This window comes from Epinephelus lanceolatus, chromosome 16 (genome assembly GCF_041903045.1).
Source record: "Epinephelus lanceolatus isolate andai-2023 chromosome 16, ASM4190304v1, whole genome shotgun sequence".
NCBI lineage: Eukaryota > Metazoa > Chordata > Actinopteri > Perciformes > Serranidae > Epinephelus > Epinephelus lanceolatus.
In genome coordinates, this window is record NC_135749.1 from 35,715,442 (window position 1) to 35,736,108 (window position 20,667).

At 39.8% G+C, this 20,667-nt stretch overlaps 1 protein-coding gene across 1 annotated transcript; it reads left to right on the top strand.

The window, feature by feature from the left end:
- Positions 1–1,409: 1,409 nt before the first annotated feature.
- Positions 1,410–19,406, top strand: LOC117263665 (LIM/homeobox protein Lhx9-like). The gene is made up of 7 exons (XM_078176019.1): positions 1,410–1,480; positions 6,647–6,770; positions 7,529–7,746; positions 7,927–8,035; positions 8,484–8,622; positions 14,375–14,607; positions 17,770–19,406. The coding sequence occupies exons 1-7, from the start codon at positions 1,410–1,412 to the stop codon at positions 18,169–18,171; spliced, it is 1,296 nt and encodes a 431-aa protein (XP_078032145.1). The 3' UTR covers positions 18,172–19,406.
- The last annotated feature ends 1,261 nt before the right edge of the window (positions 19,407–20,667 follow it).

The window sequence follows — 20,667 nt, forward strand, 5'->3', positions numbered from 1 at the left end:
AACAGCCGAGCCGTGGCGGCACACAGGTATGTGGCGTGTCAGAGGAGAAACGAGTGTTCACATTACTCTTTGTGGCAGGTAACGGTCCACAAACCTCAGCGCACTTTAGGGACTGTTCTTTACTTGTCAGAGGAGCAGGGTGGCTGGTTTAGTGTTGTTACCTTTTCTGAAAAAGAAAGAAAGAATCATTCCAACAGATGTTTGATGACTGTCATTCATACTGAAATGAACAGGACCTGCATGCAAAAAATGCCTACAAACACTGACCTTCACCAAAGAACTTACACCTTAACATTAACTTACACATGGTAATGTTAACTTCAGCTAACGTTAACGCTACAATAACAATAACGTTACTCCTCTTAAATGTAATATTTGCCAAATGTAGACATGTATGCAATTAGCTAACGTTACTTTAATACTTACCTCTAAAGTTGCCACGAATTATGGAAGCTAACTTTGTTAGCGGCGACTTAGCATGGCAAGCCTTGTGCAGCGCTCAGTTCAGTCGTGTTGCCGGTGTAGGTGGGTGTGCAGAGTGTCCCCCTCACTCCTCCACAGATCTGCCCATGTCTTGCTCCTGAAATCCAAGATGGCGACGGCCAAAATGCCAAACTCGAGGTGTCAAAACGGCAGTCCACAAACTAATGGGTGACGTCAAGGTGGCTTATTAAAGTGCCAGCATGCAGCTACATCAAGCTTTAGCTTGAAGGTAATCCTATCCCAATGTACACAAGTATTATCACAAAATATACTCAGAAGTATCCACAGTGACAGCAGTATGTCTGCTAACATCATAAGATGGTGCATTATTGTGAAAGCAGCATTCTACAGCAATCAAAATGTTAAGTAAAAGCAGGCTACATAAGCATTAGCATGATGTTCCCAAAGTAAAAGTAGTGGTGTGATGTCCCATTTCACAATAATGTATATTATTGGACTGCAAATAGAGGTGCATTTATGTGTGAGGCATCACTTCGATGCAGCTGCACTGGGTGGTTTACAGGCTCTATAATAATACATCATAATTTATTAGTTGATAGTATTTTGTGTTAATAATCAAAGTAACGAGTCACTAAGTTGTCAATTTAATGTAGTGAATTAAAGAGTAATTTTTTTCCCTGTGACATAAAGTAGCATCAAATGGAAATACTCTAGTAAAGTATACCTCTCAGCTGTACTGAAGTAGCCTATAGTTACCTTCCACTACTGCAAGCCAGTAAACAGCATGAGTATTCACACAAGACAACTTGCAGGTTGGTTTTTGATTGTCAATACACATTATGTCCTTCCAGTTTCACAGTCAGAGCTTCCCCCTACTGTGTTTCCTCCTGTGGTTTTGGCCTTTGTGCTGGAGAAGACGCCTCACGATTAAACTGCCAGCCAGCCAAAGGACACACTCCTTAAACATGGCCCCCACAGTCAATCCCGGAGTCCCCAAGTTCAACACCCAGGTTCCTGAGACGGAGCAATGTTTTAGGTGAGGCTGCTGTCATAATCAGAAAAAAATGTTTATGCCTCTTGTACTTGTTGTTTTTACAGACTCTTGCATTATCAACCACTGTTTTCACCAAAAATAAACAGCAGTAGAAGTTTGAGAAACATGTCAGACTGTTGAACAATTTAAAGGTACTTCATATTCAATTTAGACATTCAGAGACTGTTATCCTGTCATTAGAGGATGAAGCCCTTCCAGTGCTGTCTTTTAGCCTTAAAAAATCATTCATGTTATTCCAGTTTTAGTTGTTTCATTTTTGTTAGCTTAGTTGTTGTGTTCTTGTTAGTAGTTACTCGAAAAAAAACTTTCTGGTCTAGTTTTTGTCAGTGTAATCATTGTGTCTTATGTCTTGAGTCATTGTGCTACAGCTGTCACCATCTTAATGTTTGATCACATGGACAAAGAGCAGATATGGAAGTTCATTATTTCATATGTTTAAAGGGGCAAAAAGCGAAATCGTTTCACCGCTAGGTTTGCTGTTGTGCACTGCCTGTAGACCAAAACAGAGTGTGTCATGAGCCACTCCACCCTCTACCTCTGCTCTCCACCCCCCATCCCCCACTCGCCTCGTCTAGCAGTTAGCGATGCCTCGGTCTCTGCTGTGTTTAGCTATTCCCCTGCCTACTTCAATGATGATGGTACCTGTAATAAATGTAATGTATTTGCTTAGATGGAGGCGAGGCTCAGTGACTAGAGGAGCTGGTAGAAGCGCTCCATAGCTGTTAAGTTACTCCAGTAGCCGGTGGCAGCCGACTCAGCTAGTGCTAACACCGGGAGCTAACGCTAACGTTCCCCCTCTTCTCCACGAGTGAGAGCGATGTTTTAGCCTAGCGGGCAGCTGGTTCGTGGGCTGCCCACTAGGCTAAAACATCGCTTCAGGTTAAAGTGGGAAGAAGCAGCGGGTTTATCGGGCAGCTGAGTGAAGCTGGGTGAAGTGGAGGCTGCGGAGGAAACACCGGGATGGGTTAATGTCCGGAGCTTGAGAGGCTATAATTTTGCAAAGTTGGGAGACCAATTATGTTCATTATTTACAGATTTTTGGGTTACTACCATAGGGTTACTACGTTTCCTCACAGTGTCATCTTATCCCATCTCGTCATTTTTTGACACTTGGGCAGAAGCCCCAGCGTTACCATAATGATATCAGGGGGCCGCCTTTTGCTCTGTATCTTGTTGCAGAATGGGGTTTGCAGTTATGTTTAGGCAAGAAAACGATTTGGTTATGGTTGGGTATAACTCACAGATGTCGCTAAAAAACCTCCCAGCTGTAGTGGCACAAACACTGCAACAGATAGTCAAAGTCCTGTGCATCTTGTACCCATCCACTTCTCATTCCATCCACCCTAATTAGACTTTTGCACACTTTAAAGCTGTAGTTGTTCATTTTTATTAAAAAATATATTTTTTCATATTTGCTGAAACTGTCACTATATTCACACAGCACTAAATGAAGCAGATAATTTATGAAAAATATCATGTTCCTCTGCTCACTCTATTGATTTGTAGTGCTTCTAACGGTCTTCCTGCATGTGAATGAAAACAGTTTACTTTGAATAAACAGGCAGATTTGTTTTATTCTATTTCTAAAGTCTCATTTTGGACACAAGCAAAGATTTAATCTCATGTTGCCTCTCTGTGTTTAACAGGAGAAACAGTCACATAGAAGAAACTGGCTTGGTCCAAATGCAGCCGAGGGATCGAGGGAAAAGTAGGCCTCTTGCCGTTGTCTTTTCATGCTTGAATGCATATCCCAGACGTCCTTTTAAACACCCTTTTAATTGGTCCCGGGGGGGGGGCAGCCCACCCATCTGCTCACCGGGTGGCCAATCAGATCAGTCTCTACCTGCTCTCTGAGCCACCTGGACGTTTTGTTTACAGGAGTGGCGGGATGCCACCTGGGACAGGCCGGAGGGACAGGTGCTTTTTATCCTGCTGTCAGTTCAGAAGCTGTGACTGTAATTGGTGGAGGATGGGGTGGAAGCAGATCTCAGGTCAGCGCTCACAGAGTGGAAACTGATCCCAAAACCACAAGACAGGAGGCTGCAGAGACACCTGGAGTAGTGAGAGGTTGGCGACTGGCGGGGAGAAAAATCTGCCAAAGATCAAGAGGATAAAGGAAACATTCAGGAGAACCACCAGAAGTTTGTTTCTCCCACAGGACTTCACGGTGCAGGTGAGATCTTCTGGCATCGTCTGAAGGGTTCGTACGGAGCTGCTCAGTGGAAACCAACTAGGAGTCTCCCAACAAGAGACAAGGTAAGCTTTTACTCATCATCCTACCTGGATAAAAATAGTGAATGATGTGACTCTGTATGGACTAACTGCACACTTGTACTTCATTCATCCATTAATTTCACCATTGGAAATTGATAGTCATTGAAAAGTCCTCAGATTTGACGTCAAGAAAAAGAGGAGGAATTTGATTTGTTGTGAACATCTGGCCTACAGTTTGTAAATCCATCAGTCAATTTTTATTTGTATAGCACCTTTAACACAGGTTAGCGCAATTCAAAGTCCTTCACAGATGACTGACAACGAGATAAAATAGATTACAAAGACAAAACAATAAAAACGATGACGGTAAAATAGATTTAAAAGCTAAATCAATAATACCAACAATAACGATACAGGTACATAAAAGCTAGACCAAAAACTAGATCGTAAATTATATTTAAGACAGATCAATAACAAATAAAATTGATAAGAGGAATAAATAAATATATATTCATAATGATTAAAAAAAAATCGATAAAATAGCTATAATAACATTTTACAACATACATATTTAAAGAGTAACTAAACCCTAAAACCATTTTTTTCAGCAGATAATCATTGTTTCTGGTTGTATAGTAGTGTTACTGACTGATCCTGCTCAAAATCTTGACTCTCAACATCTTTAGGTTAGTTGGTCAAGCAGAGGCGCCGAGGCTCGGGAGTATATGTGCAGGGCTGCGAGGGAGGGAGGGGTGGATGGATGCGGTGGGCTGCTGCGCAGTGAGCCCAGGCTCCCAGAGAGGGAGAAATAGAACCAAGTAGGACAAAATAAGTCAAAGTGTGGAGAAGGGGACCGACTGAGCTCCGGCCGCTTCCCTTCTGCCCGTGTGACACAGTTAGGGGCGGTTTTCCAAGCCACCATCGGCACAATGAATATAAGCTCCACTGTCGGCAGGGTGAAGAAAAGTCTAAGTGTGAAAATGGGGAGAAGGGTGAACAGGGGGAAAGAGGCCGAGCTCTGGCCGCCTTCCCTTCTGCCCGTGTGACACAGTTAGGGGCGGTTTTCCAAGCCACCATCGGCACAATGAAAATAAGTCGAAGTGTGGAGGAGAGGGACCTCTCTCCCCCCAGCGAGGGACAATCTTCACTCCGCCCCCCTTCCTCAGCCGCTTGCCTGTCTCCCCCACCCCCCACCCCCTCCCTCAGTTCCGCTTATCTTTTCTGAATTTTTTTAAATCAAGCTGTGGGCTGAGTAATGCCCAGAGAGGGGGGTTTAGTTCCCCTTTAAAAGCTATAATAAAAACAAAATTAAGTAAAAGTTTGACTAAAATATAGATAATAACAAAACAAAGAAATGAAATCTAGAAGAGGGATAAAAATATATATAATAATATTAATAATAATAATGATAAATTATTAGAATAAAATAGATTACAATTTCATGACATAGATTTAAAAGCGAGAATAATATTAAAGTTAAATAAAAGCAAGACTAATTACTCGATAAAAATAATAGATTAAAAAGACAAATAAAATCAGAAAGTGATAAATAATATATAATAATACTAGTCCATACGCATTGGTAGCTTTGTCACTTTCTAGCTATGCCAATCCTCAATGCCTATGTGCAGGTTCACATAGATTGACCACGTCAGTGAGTAGAAAAACATGGGACTGACAGAATGACAGTTTCCGTGATTATGTACAGCATACCATACCATGACTTAGTCATACCAAAAATTAGAAAACAAAACAAACATTGGGCCACAGGGGGAGCCACAGTGATCGGTCGCATTTTAGCCATTTTTAAGCAATTTTCTGTTGTTATAGCGCCACCCAGTTGCCAATTAGAGTTAAATTTCTCCAGACACCTTGAGGCGTCCTATTCTGGATATCTACCAAGTTTAGTAAAAATCAATATGGCGGTTTGGCCTAGATAAGAAATTAGCTCTCTAGCGCCCCCATTTTGTTTGATGGGGTCAATAATGGAGGGGTCCCCTCAGATTATGTGTGGTCATATGCCTACAAAGTTGCGTGGTGATCGGTGAAACCCTTGAGATGTTATACACCTTTATGTGATGAGCCACGCCCTCCGCAATATTCATTGCCTTATAGAAGCTCAGTTTTAGTAAGTTTTCCAACTTTTGCCGAGAGGGAACTTTAGATATTGGTCCCTAGATTATGTTCACTGAGTTTCATGCAGATCAGTCAAACTTCCTAGGAAGAGATCGATTTTAAGTGTTTTTCAAAACATTTAAAATGGCGGAAAATCTATATAACCGGAAGTTATGGGTTCTTGAGGCAGATTTGTTCCTCATGAGGAGAGGCATCTCTGTGCAAAGTTTCATGTCTCTACGACATACGGGGCATGAGATATGTCCATTCAAAGTTTGCAATTTCAATCGGTTGCTATAGCGCCCCCCTTAGGCCAATTGATGTAATATTGCTTCATTCGCATCCTCCCATGACCCTCTACCACTGTGCCAAATTTCACATGGATTGACCAAGTCAGTCAGGAGAAAAAACGTGGAACAGACACACAGAGTTTTCGTCATTATATAGTAAGATAAATAATAATAAAATTGATCAAATAAAATTTTATAACAGAAAAACAATAAAGTAAGTGAATAAAACAATGTAAATAATGTCTATACACCATTCTTAATGAAAAGCCTGGCTGGCTGGATAGATAGATAATAGATTGAACCTGTATAGTTTTCATACATACTGGATGAAAAGGAACCAACACCCAAAAATGAAAACAGTGTTTACATTTCACACAGAGAGAACAGCTGTGTTACATGTTTTTGTCTCTGGGTGTCTGTGGTGTTGTTGTTGTTTATTAATAGAGACACTTAGTGAGTCTGTTTATAGCTCTCTAATGAGGGCTGTGATTACCAAGTGGACAGGTTATTACCCTCTCTACCTTCTCAGGACAATCATGATGTCACCAGACGACCGAGCCCTGGAGGACCTGTTGTATTGCGGTGACCTTGGTGACGAGGCGGAGCTCGGTGGAGGCCCGGCAGGGACGGTGGAGAGTGCTGCTGCAGACAATGTGAGCATAACAGTGGTGGGGAAAGTATTCAGATCCTTTACTGAAGTACAAGTGCCACTGTGAAAATACTCAACGACAAGTAAAAGTCCTGCATTCAAGAATACAAGTACAAGTATTTATCAGCAAAATGCTCCAGAAGTACTTATAGTGCAGTCATTGTTTTCCTTTTCTGTCTGATGTTTTTGGATTAATATTACTGCTGCAATAATGTGTATGTGTCATTTAACTGCTGTAAATATTTAAGGTTGACCTCATTTTAACCGGTTTATAAAGACCCTTTCAATGAGGTCATTTCAGCTGATCCAATAAGGTTTTTAAAAAGTTAACTTAGCTTAAGATAGAGGAGGATTTTCTCAGCACCTAAATGAACACTTAATCCTTCAGTTTGTCACAAACACTCAACATCAACACATCTGGAGATACATATTTTTACTGAACAGAAAGGAGATAAAAAACTGTCATCTGAGCTGAAGCTGTCTGACAAATGTAGAGGAGTAAACAGTACAATACAAACCTCTGAGATGTAGCGAGGTAAAAGTATGAAGGGACTAATGCACCAAAACAAAGTCCGGTCTCTGTGTCCTCATTTGACACTTCAAAACTGAAACAAGTTTCAAAGCAGTTTGATGTGCTTCACTTTTGGTGCATGTTGATCATTCACATTATTTATTTCACTCCAGCAAGGCAAAGGCTCATTTCTTATTTTCTTAATAATGAAAGCAAGTTGTCACAGCTATCTCATCTAAATAAATCTGCCTGTTAATCTGTCTCAGACTGCGACAGCTGTATCCATCCAGGGGCCAATAACGTGTGCCGGCTGCGGGAAGCAGGTGTGCGACCGTTTCTTCCTCTTGGCTGCAGGCAGTGTGTGGCACAGTGTCTGCCTCCGCTGCAGCCAGTGTCAGTGCGAGCTACAGACGCACCCCTCACTCTACTGGAGAGATGGAAACATCTACTGCCAACAAGACTACTGCAGGTCAGAGGAACCACTCTCCACTCTGTGTTTTGTTTTTTTTATAGAAATGTCCAACTGTTTCTTTAATACAGTTTTAAACAGTTTGTACTCCTCAGGTTTTGGGATTAAACGTGGGTCCCCTGCAGCATCTGTTGATACCTCCTGACCTTTGACCCCTTTTTGATTTCTCCTCCTGCTAAGGATGTTTGGAGGTGGTCAGTGTGCTCGCTGCTTTCAGCCAATCCCAGCCTCCGCTTTAGTCATGAGATCTGGTGATCTGACTTTCCATCCTCACTGCTTCTCCTGCCAGGTACTTTACTTTTATAAGAAACATTTACAGAAACATTAGGACACAATTTGATGAATTTTTTATATGTCATCATTAGAAAAAACATAAATTAAATTGGATTACTGTCTCTCTGTGGATTGCAATCCTTACAACCTTCTGTATCACTTGACATAATGATAGGTAATGTGCAATATTATGGACGTATTCATTGAACATTATGCAGTAGCCATATACACTCACCTGATTTTTTTATATACATATCTCTGTGCACCTTATCAAGAAGCAACTTGAGATACAATCAGCTTACGATCCTTACTGTTATTCTTGTTTAAATGTTTTTTCATTTGTTTATTGATATTTTATATTTGTATTCTTTCCTACTTTGTGCTGCAACATTTCTGTCTGATTAAATAAAGTTCTATCTTATCTTATATGTAAATATTTTTATGATGATGAACATGTTTTGCAGGAGTGTGATGTGACATTAATACCGGGGAACCTGTACTGCATGCAGGGCCAGAACCTCTACTGTCAGTCGCATTACCATGACGACAGCGGGAGTGTCTCGCTATCACGTGATCTCCAGCCCAAATTGAATCTAAAAGAAGGTGAGAGTTGTGTGTGTGTGTGTGTGTGTGTGTGTGTGTGTGTGTGTGTATGTGTGTGTGTGTTCATTGGTATATATGGAAAAATGCACCTTTCCATCTCTGAAACGCTATTTTTAAATAATGTTCAGGTAACAGCCGTTGTTTCTTATTTTACTGCTCCTCCTCCTCCTCCTCCTCCTCCTCCTCCTCCACTGAATTAACCAGGTGAAAAGTTAAAACATTTTAACTCTATACAGATGAGGGTGTCATTCATCAGGAGGCCTTAAAGTGTGGAGGACTAATAATGACACAAGTTTGTTGAAAAATTAATGAAAAAATGAATCAAAAAATTAAAATTAAATTTATGAAAAAATAAATAATAAATAAATAATATATGCTAAAAGTACAAAAATGAATTTATGTATCCACAGATTAAAAAAAAAGAATACATAAATGTATAAATTAATTGCTACATGATAAGTTAAAATAACAAATAAACACAAAAAATAAATAAATTAGAGAGTAAATGAATATATGCATAAAAATATTTGAATAAATATGTAAATACACACAGGAATAAATAAAGAAAATAAAATAGAAATGCATAAATAAATATGTAATTAAATACAAAAATAAATGAATAAAATAATAAATAAATGTGGAAATAAATATGTTAAATTGGATTTCCGGTTCTGCCGCTTAGCCAATGACTGATGAATTTTCGAGCTCCCCCACAGTTTTGCATAGTAACCCCCCAAGTACCCTTTGTTGTGTCAATCCTAGTGTATATTCTGCTTAATAATGGACAGAGGGGTTACTACCAGAAGGTCAACCATAAACATGATACAGAAGGATCCTGAACAGAGGCAAGGACATGTTAGCCGAAGCAGCCCTCCAGATCGCTACCTACAAGACGTGGACGGCCCCAAAGCTAGTCTGTAGAGCATTCTCAACAAACTTCAGGAGTTCAGAACAGATAAGAGGGTACAACTCTCAGACATCAAACGAGAGCTGAGGAGAGCAAACAACAGACAGGACGAGGCAGAGGGGAGAACTGATGAGATGGAGACCATGCTTCAAGCAGCATCAGCGATAACCAAGCAGCTAACACAGCAGCAAGCTAATCCAGAGGCCAAGCTAATAGATCAGGAGGGTCAAGCGTGGGAAGGCAACTTAAGGATTGTTTTCAAGTTTGGGAGTTAACTGACAAAGGAAGAGGTCCCTTGATGAAAGCATGGCAGAAAAAAAGAGGTGTTCTGTGATAAAGTGCACTTTTACGTTGACCATGATTTCCCGACCAAGGTGCTTAAGAAACACAGAGAATACGCTGAAGCCAAGAAAGTGCTGAAAGAAAAAACAAATAAAGTTCCAAATGCTGTATTCTGCAAGGCATCCTCTATGATAACGACACCCATCTGTTCCAAGACGCTGCAGAGGCCATGAGGGATATGACTTCCTGAGGATTCCCAGTCACGGTGGTGAGGTTCTCCGTTGCTCCAGACGAAGAGGAGATCCGACTCCTGTCCACCTGGCAGGTGACGGGGAGACGGTGCGACTGGGGTGAAGATCAGGAACAAGGTGTAATGGGCGACTACACTCAACCCGAGGAAAACCATCACTTTCAATACAAGGAAAACCGACAGGAATTTAGACGGCAGTCCCCCACAACACAAGACTAATCGTGTTCTGTGGTATTATAAACGCAGATAAGTTATGATTCCTCGTCTTTATTTTTGTCTTAAAGACAAGAACAGGGAGCTCTCACTGGTACGTAGGCTTCCTACAGCTGTAATACCTACCTAGTAAAATGAGTTGTTCACTGGTAAGTTATCCACTGTTTTGTTTTATCTTAATTTTATTTGGACTTACGCCAGTATGCAACCACATCTTAGGGCCCCACCCTTCCGTGGACTTTGACCTTACAAAGACTCAAAAGGTTCTTTTGAAATGAGACTCTACTTTGGAAACAACTGTTCTAAATCGGTTTGATAATGTTCTGTCAAAAAGTGTTGGGAGAGATCTTTTCAGTGTACAATTTTGATGCCACCAAAGATATCGGGAGAGATTTGATTTCTGCTAATCAATATAGAAGGCTATGAATAATCAAGTATTTAAAGTTACTTCTTTCAGCATGAAAGGGATATCAAACCCAGCTTAGAGAAGTCAAATACTGTCAGACATTAAAAGGGAAAATGCACAGATAGTACTCTTGCAAGAAACACACCTCACTCCATCAGAACACAAAAAACTTAAGAGAATGGGGTTTTTAAGGATATATTATTCATCTTATAAATCAGGCTGGAGAAGAGGCGTAGCAATTTTAATATCACAGAAAGCATCATCTTGATCCATAATTAGACTCATCAAGAAATTCAACTGTTAGACCACTGCATAGGAAAATTAATGTTTTAGTGGCAGAGCTGGGCATATTCGATCTCTGGAGAGACTTTACCCTTCTGGCCATGATTAAACTTTTAATTCATCCCCCCATGATACATATTCAAGAACAGATTATTTCTTTGTGTTACAGAGAGAAGGCCATAGATTCCAGAGTTGTAATACTGGACCTATCAATTTAACTGATCATGTACCCTTCTCTTGAACTATACATATTAATGACAACTGGGGAAGAACACAAAAAAATACAAATATCTTAAACAACCCACAATTTAAGACTCAGATAAGAAAAGAAATAAAAGTGTTTCTAGAAGAAAATGATGAGAAGAAGGTTGATACAGCTATAGTACTGGATAACGTAAAAGCAGTATACAGGGGCAGAACTATATCTTTCTGTGCCCATTAAAAGAAAGAACAATTAAGACTAATGGACCTCAATAGGGAATTGAAAGATCTTGAGTCGTATAAAAGGGAACAGAACCTGACTTGTTGACAAAAACAAATTAAATTAGCAACGAAATCAAAGAATTAAAGAATTAAATATGTCATATTTACAGGAAACTGAAAAAATGATGGTGTTTTCAAAGCAGAAATACTACGAGTCAGGCTCAAAATCAATAAAACTTCCAGCCTGAATAGAAAGCTAAAAAACACAAAGAGCAGATAATGCTATGTACAAAATAAGGGACCCAGAATCCAAAACTGCACGGTATAAACAAGATGAAATACAAAGAACATTTACGAAGTCTTACAAGTTTTTGTATACACAACCACACTTAGAAGGCGAGGAACAAATTAACAAGTTCCTTAATTCTTTCAACTTACCTGTCATAACAGAAGATTTTATATATTAACAGCTATGGTAACTGAGAAAGAGTGAAACAGTTCCATCTCTAGGCTTAAAGCGAACAAATCATCCGGCCCAGACGGCTTTCCAGCCAAGTGGTATAAGACTTTGCAATTCAAGTTCATGCTAAGCCTTCTTTAAGAGTGCGATACAGCCTTAATGGATGCTAAAATGCCCCCATGATGGAGTGAGGCAGTGATCTTCGTTGTCCATAAAGAAGAAAAAGACAAATTAGAATGTGGATTATATAGGCCAATTTCTGTGTTGAATGTTGATTATAAATTACCATTGCCATCCTTGCCAAAAGATTGGAAAAGATCCTTCCCCAGCTTATACATAACGACTGGACTGGCTTTGTCCCACAAAGACAAACTCATGATAATATCAGACGATCATTGCACATATTAAACCATATTCAACAGAGCAATCTTGAAGCCTCCCTGATCAGTCTAGACGCAGAGAAGGCTTTTGATTCAGTGAGCTGGCCATGCTTATATAAAGTCCTCCAGAGATTTGGCATGCAAGAAAACTTTGTGAGGGGCATTACATTATACAGTAAGCCATCAACCTGGAAAAAAATAAATGGATACCTCTCAGACACAATCATCTTAGAACATGGATCGAGGCAGGGGTGATCAATTTCACCATTGCTTTTGCACTTCATATAGATCCTCTCACACAGTGGATAAGGCAGACAGAGAGTATGGAAGGTATCCACATAAATGAAGACGACCACAAGGTGGCACTGTATGCCCATGATATTTTGATCTTTTTAAATAAACCCCCTAACTCATTTTCTGAATTAATGAACCTTATAGAGACATTCGGTAGATATGCAGGATATAAATTTAACAAAGAAATAACACAGATTTTGACTTTTAATTATATAACACCAAAACATATGAGAGAAATATCACACCAAAATTAAAGATGACATACACAAATGGAATTCCATTTCCTTCCCTGGTCTTAGCCATAGAGTTTACTCAGTAAAAATAAACATTCTCCCACGATATCTTTTCTTGTTTCAAGCACTTCCTGTGGAAGTTCCCTCTAAACAGTTACCGAATTGAATAATAGCATTTCCAGATTTATTTGGCAGGGGAGAAAACCTAGGATTAAACTATGCAGCCCAGATTACGCCCTTAATTAAAATGTGTACTCCATTATTTCATGTGAGGTTCAAGAAATTGAACTTTTCATTATGAATGATCCTCTGATTCATGCAGTATTGGCCCACCAACATTTGGGAGAGTTATGGATACTATACAAAATCCCTGGTTGAAAGCTCAATTAAAAATCTGGAGTTATTCAATGGTGTGCCTATGACCCTGCTTTCAAGCCTAATAAAGTGGATAATAGATTTAACTCCCAGGTGTTAAAATGAATAACTACAATCTATTCCCTCACAGAAAAGGGACGATTTTGAGACTTTGGGATCCTTGAGAAAGAATATTGTCTTGAAAAATCAGATTTTTATTTTTCAATATCTCCAAGTACGCAGTCACTTTGAACATAACATTAGAAATATAACAAAATGTTGCCAATAAGGGTGCTATTTCTAAACACTATAAAGGCCTTACAACAAGAAAACCCTACACTACAGAAAATGTAAAAAAAAAAAAAGAAAGAAAGAAAAAAAGGGAAAGAGAAGGTAATTTGTCAATATTGAATGAAGACTGGCTGGATATATGTAAATTTCAGTGGAAAAGTAGCAACTCATGTGTGGCATGAGTTTGGGTGGAAATGTTTATTCCGTTTTTTTCTTTAATCACACTGAAGCAGAGAGCACATTCTCCTGGAGGGGACGCCAAGTGCTGGAGACAGTGTGGGTTTCAGGAGGCCAGTCATTGACATGTGTTCTTGGAGTGTCCAGTGATCAGACCTTACTGGACAGAATTTCATAAAGCACTAAAAAAGATACTTAACACTGATGTTCATTTGCAATTTTCTGCATTATTTTTAGGATGTATGGATTTTAAGGCAAAGCATTCTGACAAATATACGTTTGGCATTTTGATATCTGCGTGCAAGAAAGCCCTCACAAGGCGTTGGTTGCTTCCTGAACTCTCCAAATTAGAGGAGTGGGTAGATATTGTAATGATATTTATGTGAGGGAAAAGATTACCTTTTCTCTTTATCTTCAGTAAAAAAAAAATGTGTTCATTAAATTCTGGCAGAAGAAGTTATTTAAGAAGAAGTGGCAGAGGAAATCTTGTGCAGTGTGTTGTTTCCAGTGCTTCTTCACAGTAAGACATACGTCATGATATTATCACCTTTATAAAATTGTTTATGTTCACATCTTGGCAAAGAGCTGTGTCCAACTGAGTTTGTCTGTTGTCTGCTTCAGAACAGGGTGTTAATTCTGGCTTTTTTCGCTGAAAACTGGGAGCCAAAAGAGACTAACAAGTTTTAAGGTGTGTTTAGACTGTCGGCTTGCTGAAAAAACACTCCTGTGTGTGTTTTGTGTGTGTGTGTGTGTGTGTGTGTGTGTGTGTGTGTGTGTGTGTGTGTGCGTGCGCATAACAGCTCAAAGTCAGGTCTCAGGTGAAGGGGAGGAGTCTGTTAGCAGTCCTGAGCCACGATTGGATGACAAGGTGGCAGGTGGGCGGGCCCGCAGGCGGACCAAGCGAATTAGAACAAGTTTTCGCAGCGAGCAGCTCAGAGCACTGGAGTCATATTTCGCCCAGAAACACAATCCTGATGGGAAAGACTGGACCTGCCTCGCACACAAGACTGGCCTGCCAAAGAGAGTCTTGCAGGTACAAACTACATGAGCGACATTATAAAGTCAAAGTATTAAGATATTATATTTTAGGTATTATTTGTGTTTGTTTGTTTGTTTCAGGTGGGTACAGTTTAATTAAGTTGAGGATTTTAAATTTTTGGCTTTAAGCCCAAGTCCAACTTTTAGCTGTTTGTAAAAACACTTTTACTGACAAAACATGAGCCATTAAGATAGTGAAGTTGTTTTATTTTGTTTTATGTACAATTCATGAAGGCAAACAGTTTCCCCTAGCTTCAAGTTGGTAGGTAAACACGTCCCAGAGCTACTGCTGCACTTGACTGCAGATATGAATCTGATGCTCAGTGTTGACGCATGTGATCTAGTTTAAAGAAAATGTAGAGATTACTAGAATAAGTAAAATCATAGTCTGGATTTTGAAGTCCCCTTTCAACCAAAAAAAAAAGAAGCAAAATTCTACTATAATTCTTTCACTTTGATGATTTTTGTTCAGATGTAACCCCCGTCACATTACAGAGAGAGAAAATATAGCAACAGACATTCATAAATCTTCAATTAAGATGAGATAAAACTTTATTATCCTGAGGGAAAGTTGGAAAGAGTGCAAATATAAAGAGTGTGAATAAAAGAAATGTAAACAGGTCAATGGTAGCTGTCATAAATAAAACTGGGTCAGTGTAAGGTGTAATTTAAAATATACACATGCCAGAAAACATGGTTAAAGGTTAGTAGATTAAACAGCACAGCAGGCAATGAAATAGAACAAAATGGATATTGAAGGAAGAAAAAGAAAACTAAATTATATAAACATGGAAGATATACAGTTATATATATACACATACACTCAGAAACATATCTATCTGTCTGTAAGGAGGGTGCCATATCAGCTCATTAACCTTTGGTAATGTAAACCTATGTGATGCTCATCAAAAACTACATATATGTTAATGTGCAATAGTTATGGTACCATAACAGCCTGTCACAGGTTACTTCTTGGCCACATTAGAGGAGAAATGGCAGAGCACAAAGTTCCAGGTGGGGAAAAAAATAACTCAATCATTTAGGATTTTGCTAAAATCACCTGTTGATTTATATATATATAGACTAGTCCATATCCATTGAGTACAGCATACCATACCATGACTTAGTCATACCAAAAATTAGAAGGAAAAAACAAACATTGGGCCACAGGGGGAGCCACAGTTATCGGTCGCATTTTAGCCATTTTCAAGCATTTTTCTGTTGTTATAGCGCCACCCAGTTGCCAATTAGAGTTAAATTTCTCCAGTCACCTTGAGGCGTCCTGTTCTACATATCTACCAAGTTAAGTAAAAATCAATATGGCGGTTAGGCCTAGATAAGAAATTAGCTCTCTAGCACCCCCATTTTGCTTGATGGGGTCAATAATGGAGGGGTCCCCTCAGATTATGTGTGGTCATATGCCTACAAAGTTGCGTGGTGATCGGTGAAACCCTTGAGATGTTACACACCTTTATGTGATGAGCCATGCCCTCCGCAATCTTCATTGCCTTATAGAAGCTCAGTTTTAGTAAGTTTTCCAACTTTTGCCAAGAGGGAACTTTAGATATTGGTCCCTAGATTATGTTCACTGAGTTTCATGCAGATCGGTCAAACTTCCTAGGAAGAGATTGATTTTAAGTGTTTTTCAAAAAATTCAAAATGGCGGAAAATATATATATAACCGGAAGTTATGGGTTCTTGAGGCAAATTTGTTCCTCATGAGGAGAGGCATCTCTGTGCAAAGTTTCATGTCTCTACGACATACGGGGCATGAGATATGCCCATTCAAAGTTTGTCATTTCAATCAGTTGCTATAGCGCCCCCCTTAGGCCAATTGATGTAATATTGCTTCATTCGCATCCTCCCATGACCCTCTACCACTGTGCCAAATTTCACATGGACTGACCAAGTCAGTGAGGAGAAAAACATGGAACAGACACACACACAGAAAGTTTTCGTCATTATATTAGATTAGATTCCAGGGTTCATTTTTTGCATATGGAAACTGTTTAAATGTGTAACTTGTGGTAGATTTTATTTTGTTGAACTATTAATGTTGATAATACAGAATCTGAATCTCACTGTGAGTTAATGTTGTTGTTTATAAACTAAAGCAATAAGACATAATTTTTCTTTATTTTTTACTTAATATATGAAGGCAAACTGGAAAACTATATCACTTATTTTGTCGTGATTCTACTTCCTTATTTACTCGTTACCTGGAAAGGTTGAAAAAAGATATACATTTCCTCCCTGTTCCAAAACCAAAATCAAACCCTGAAAAGTGTAGGGTTAGCTAGCTAGCTACTGAGCATATAGCCTACTGAATGTATACACATGCTGCTTTTGCTTTTTAATGATTATAACAGTGAAAAAAGACCAACCCTGCTGTACAGGAACCAGTGAAGGGAAGCAGGGAAACTTTGCTGATATTCAACCAGCTGTGTGTCATGGCATTGTGCACAGATGAACATTATTTGACTTCCCCTGGAGATCCCTGCCCATCCAGCGACAGAGGAGGATCGGGTGCTGGCAGCAGCACAAGCTGAAACCAAACACTGTTCATCTGCACACACTGTGATGCCACACAGCTGGTTCATTATCAGTGAAGTTTCCCTTTATATTCATTGTCCTATGTCGTGATCACCAGTGATGTGGTGGTTCACTTTTACACTGTGATCTGTAGCCTATAGTTCGGCTTTAGCTTCTAACTATCTTTGTCTTTTTAACCTGTTGTTGCTGCTCAGTCAGTTTGACATCCTGGATATATCCTTCAAACACACATTGTACACTCCTCTGTCTGTTTCTCTCTGGAATCACTATTTCATGTTTCAAAAAAAAGTTAGTTACAGTGTGGGCTCCATGTTCACTCCAACAGCTTGGCAGACCATCACAAAGGGTGGGGCTTAGCGAAAGGTCAGTTGACGGTGCAAACTTCCCCCAAATGTTTACATTGCAGCCTGTTTAAAACTGTTGTTGTCATTAGTCATTAGATACAAAATCATGGAAAACTTGGGTCCACATTGAAAAATACCAAACCCACCCTTTAAATCAAATCTACATTAACACGTTAGTTAACAAATGTCTTTATCTTCTTCTTTCACTCTTATTTTTCCACTATGAACACAAACACACTAAAACACTCTTTGTCTATCAGGTGTGGTTTCAAAACGCACGGGCCAAACTGAGACGCTCCCTTACTGCAGATGACTCTCAGGTCAACTTGCCCTCAGCTCCCCTGAGAGGCGTAACCATGGCGATGGGCTCACCGCCCCCAGCCTGCTCCCCACCTGACCAGTCCCAGCTCTTCTCTTCCACCAGCACCATCGACCAGCAGCAGCTCTCTCTGCTCACTGCCCCGCTCAGCGAGCCTTTGGTGAGCCCTGCCATTAGCCAGACGCAACAGCTGCAAAACCCCGACTTCTTCCTTGAATACGATTCCCAGAGTGCACCAGGGAATGTCTCCTCCCTTGAGACGTATGAGGACTTTGGAGAAGCAGGAGGAGGAGCAGAGGGAGAAGTTGATCCTGATAGTTCTTTTAGACCACATTACTGCTAGTCCAGGTAGTACCTAATTGAGCGACCTCCACACTGTGAGTAACAACAAGATTTTCATAATAGGACATAAGCAGGTCATAATCCTTAAGATTTTAGTTAAATGCTTTTAAATGTGAAGCAACACTAAACAGGAAACAGCAACAGGATATGTCTGTAGGAGAGTAAACATCGAGGCTGATACCCATCAGACCAAATACAAATTGCCTGTGACCCCTCGGAGGCGAGATTAGTTTGGTTCACATCACAGGGGTCTGAGTTCACTTTAGCCCTTTCTACCAAACACTTTCGGTATGGTGTCTTTGGAACCAAAAGTAACCCTTCAGACATGGTACCTAGACCTTAGTGTTTCCACCGCAAACAGTACCCTTGAATGTGGGCTGGGTTGTTGTCACTCACTGCTCCATCCAGCACTCACTGTATTTCCTCATCACCAGTGACACAGATGGAAGTCTGCACCTTATCGTCCACAGAACATTTTCAGAACAAAAACAGAACAGGCTGCAGTGAGAGTCTCTCTCCATGGGATATTTATAGCAGCTTTTGGCATTTAGTCCTTCTTAGGCAAGCTCAGGGGTTTAGTGTTGCCAGAGCCCCCAGGAGTGATGCTTTGCAACACTTTGCAATGCTTTTTTCTCCTAGTGAGGATTAGAATATATGCAGTTCATATAGACTGGTTGAAATGAATATATATACATTTTTAAACACTTAAACACTTAATTACTAAAAGCATTTGTCATCCAGGAGACAGCATAAAAACTAATGGAATGGTCAAAGTTGTCATATTGAAATTCAAGGTGTGCTGATTGATTCACATTGTCCACTCATGCATTGAGTAGCATTATAAGTAAATGTTCCACCTTAAATGAATTAGGTTTTTTTTCTCAGACTAACTGTGAAGTGATAGGGAGGGAAGTAATAGAAATAAAAACGTAATACCATAAGTCAAATAATGAGGGGTCATCATCACCGACTTCAAACTGATGAAGTAAAAACTCAGTCTGATGACATTTGTTGTTTTTGAATTATTTATTTTTCTTCTATTGAATTTTTGGCAAAGTGTTTCCAGAAGTTAAAAATGAACTCAGTATGTCTTATATTTAGACAACTTGGTTTTCCCCCATGAACAACACTTTGTTCATCTGTTTAAATCAGACGTGCCTGATGTTAAGATTCTTCTCTGCTTCCTTTATAATAAAACACTCTGTGTTCGGTGAATAAAACATTAACTTGCCCGCACTTCTTCCTCCAAGTTCCCTCTTTGTGCACCACAAACAGTGGCTCATCCACTACATGCAGAGTTTGAATGATTAGCTGATTACTCATTAAATGTCTAGTGTGGACGATTTAGTGCCATCTAGTAGTGAGGTTGAAAAACTAAAACTCCTGTGTGTCGAGTGTGTAGGGGAACTACAGTGGTCAACCTGAAAACGTCCACGTCCTTTCCACATCAAGATACCACGTGCAAGGTACCATGGGTGCTTTCATTGTCTTTTTTCAAAATACCCTTCCATTTTCACAGAAAATGTACAGTTTGCATACAGTCTCTTTTAAAATAAATGCACTATGTTGGTCCAACACCAGAAACTGACGTATTTTTCCTTCAACAACAAAGGCATGGTTTGTCAACAACAAACGCATGGTTTGTTTCGCACCATTCGGTGGTTGTCGTGGTTGTTGGACACATCCACCACCCGTCTCGCCCTCCCTACTCAGACTTTTTCCCCTAACGCTGCCAGGCGACATTAAACAATAACAGGGACCGGCCACATATCATGCCGAAGTGAAAGGACAGCTTTTTTTGTCAGTGTCTGATGCCGTCAGTCACTGACCAAGCACCGGTTTTCGACAACTTTGAAGTGAGACCGTTGGCAGATCAACAATCCGTGTGTAAATGTGTAATCCATAACTGTAGAGCAACTTCCACAAATACAAAAAAGGTGGAAGGGAAGGGAAGATTAGAGAAGTGGGTTAAATATAGCTCTAAAGTTAAGGTAAATTTTGGGGTGATAAAAAAAACAGCATGGCCATTTTCACAGGGAACTCTCACCTCAAGATATCCGAATGGAAATGGCTCTGTTGGTGCCCACGAGTCCCTCCTTTTCAGACATGCCCACTTTATGCTTGTCCAATGCAGTTTTTCTATAAATGTGTTATTTTTGCCTAGTTCATTTGAACAATTCTGCATACTGGAATCCATGAACAGTCTCATAGTTGCATAAACTGGGTCTGACTGGAAAGCTGAGACTGTGGATTCAATGAGCCCAGTTTTATTCATGTGTGATGATGTTAGCCCCCATAGTAACCCTTTTATTGTACTGAGACCATTTCTTTGAAACAGACATCACTGTATAAAATGGCATATTGTGACCCCCAGGATAATCACAGCCTCATGAAACTTTGCATTCACAAACTAAACACCTAGAGCATTCAAAGGTTGTAAAGTTAGGTATATTGTCAAGGAGGGGGTTTCAAAACAGTTTCCAAAGCAGAAGTCATC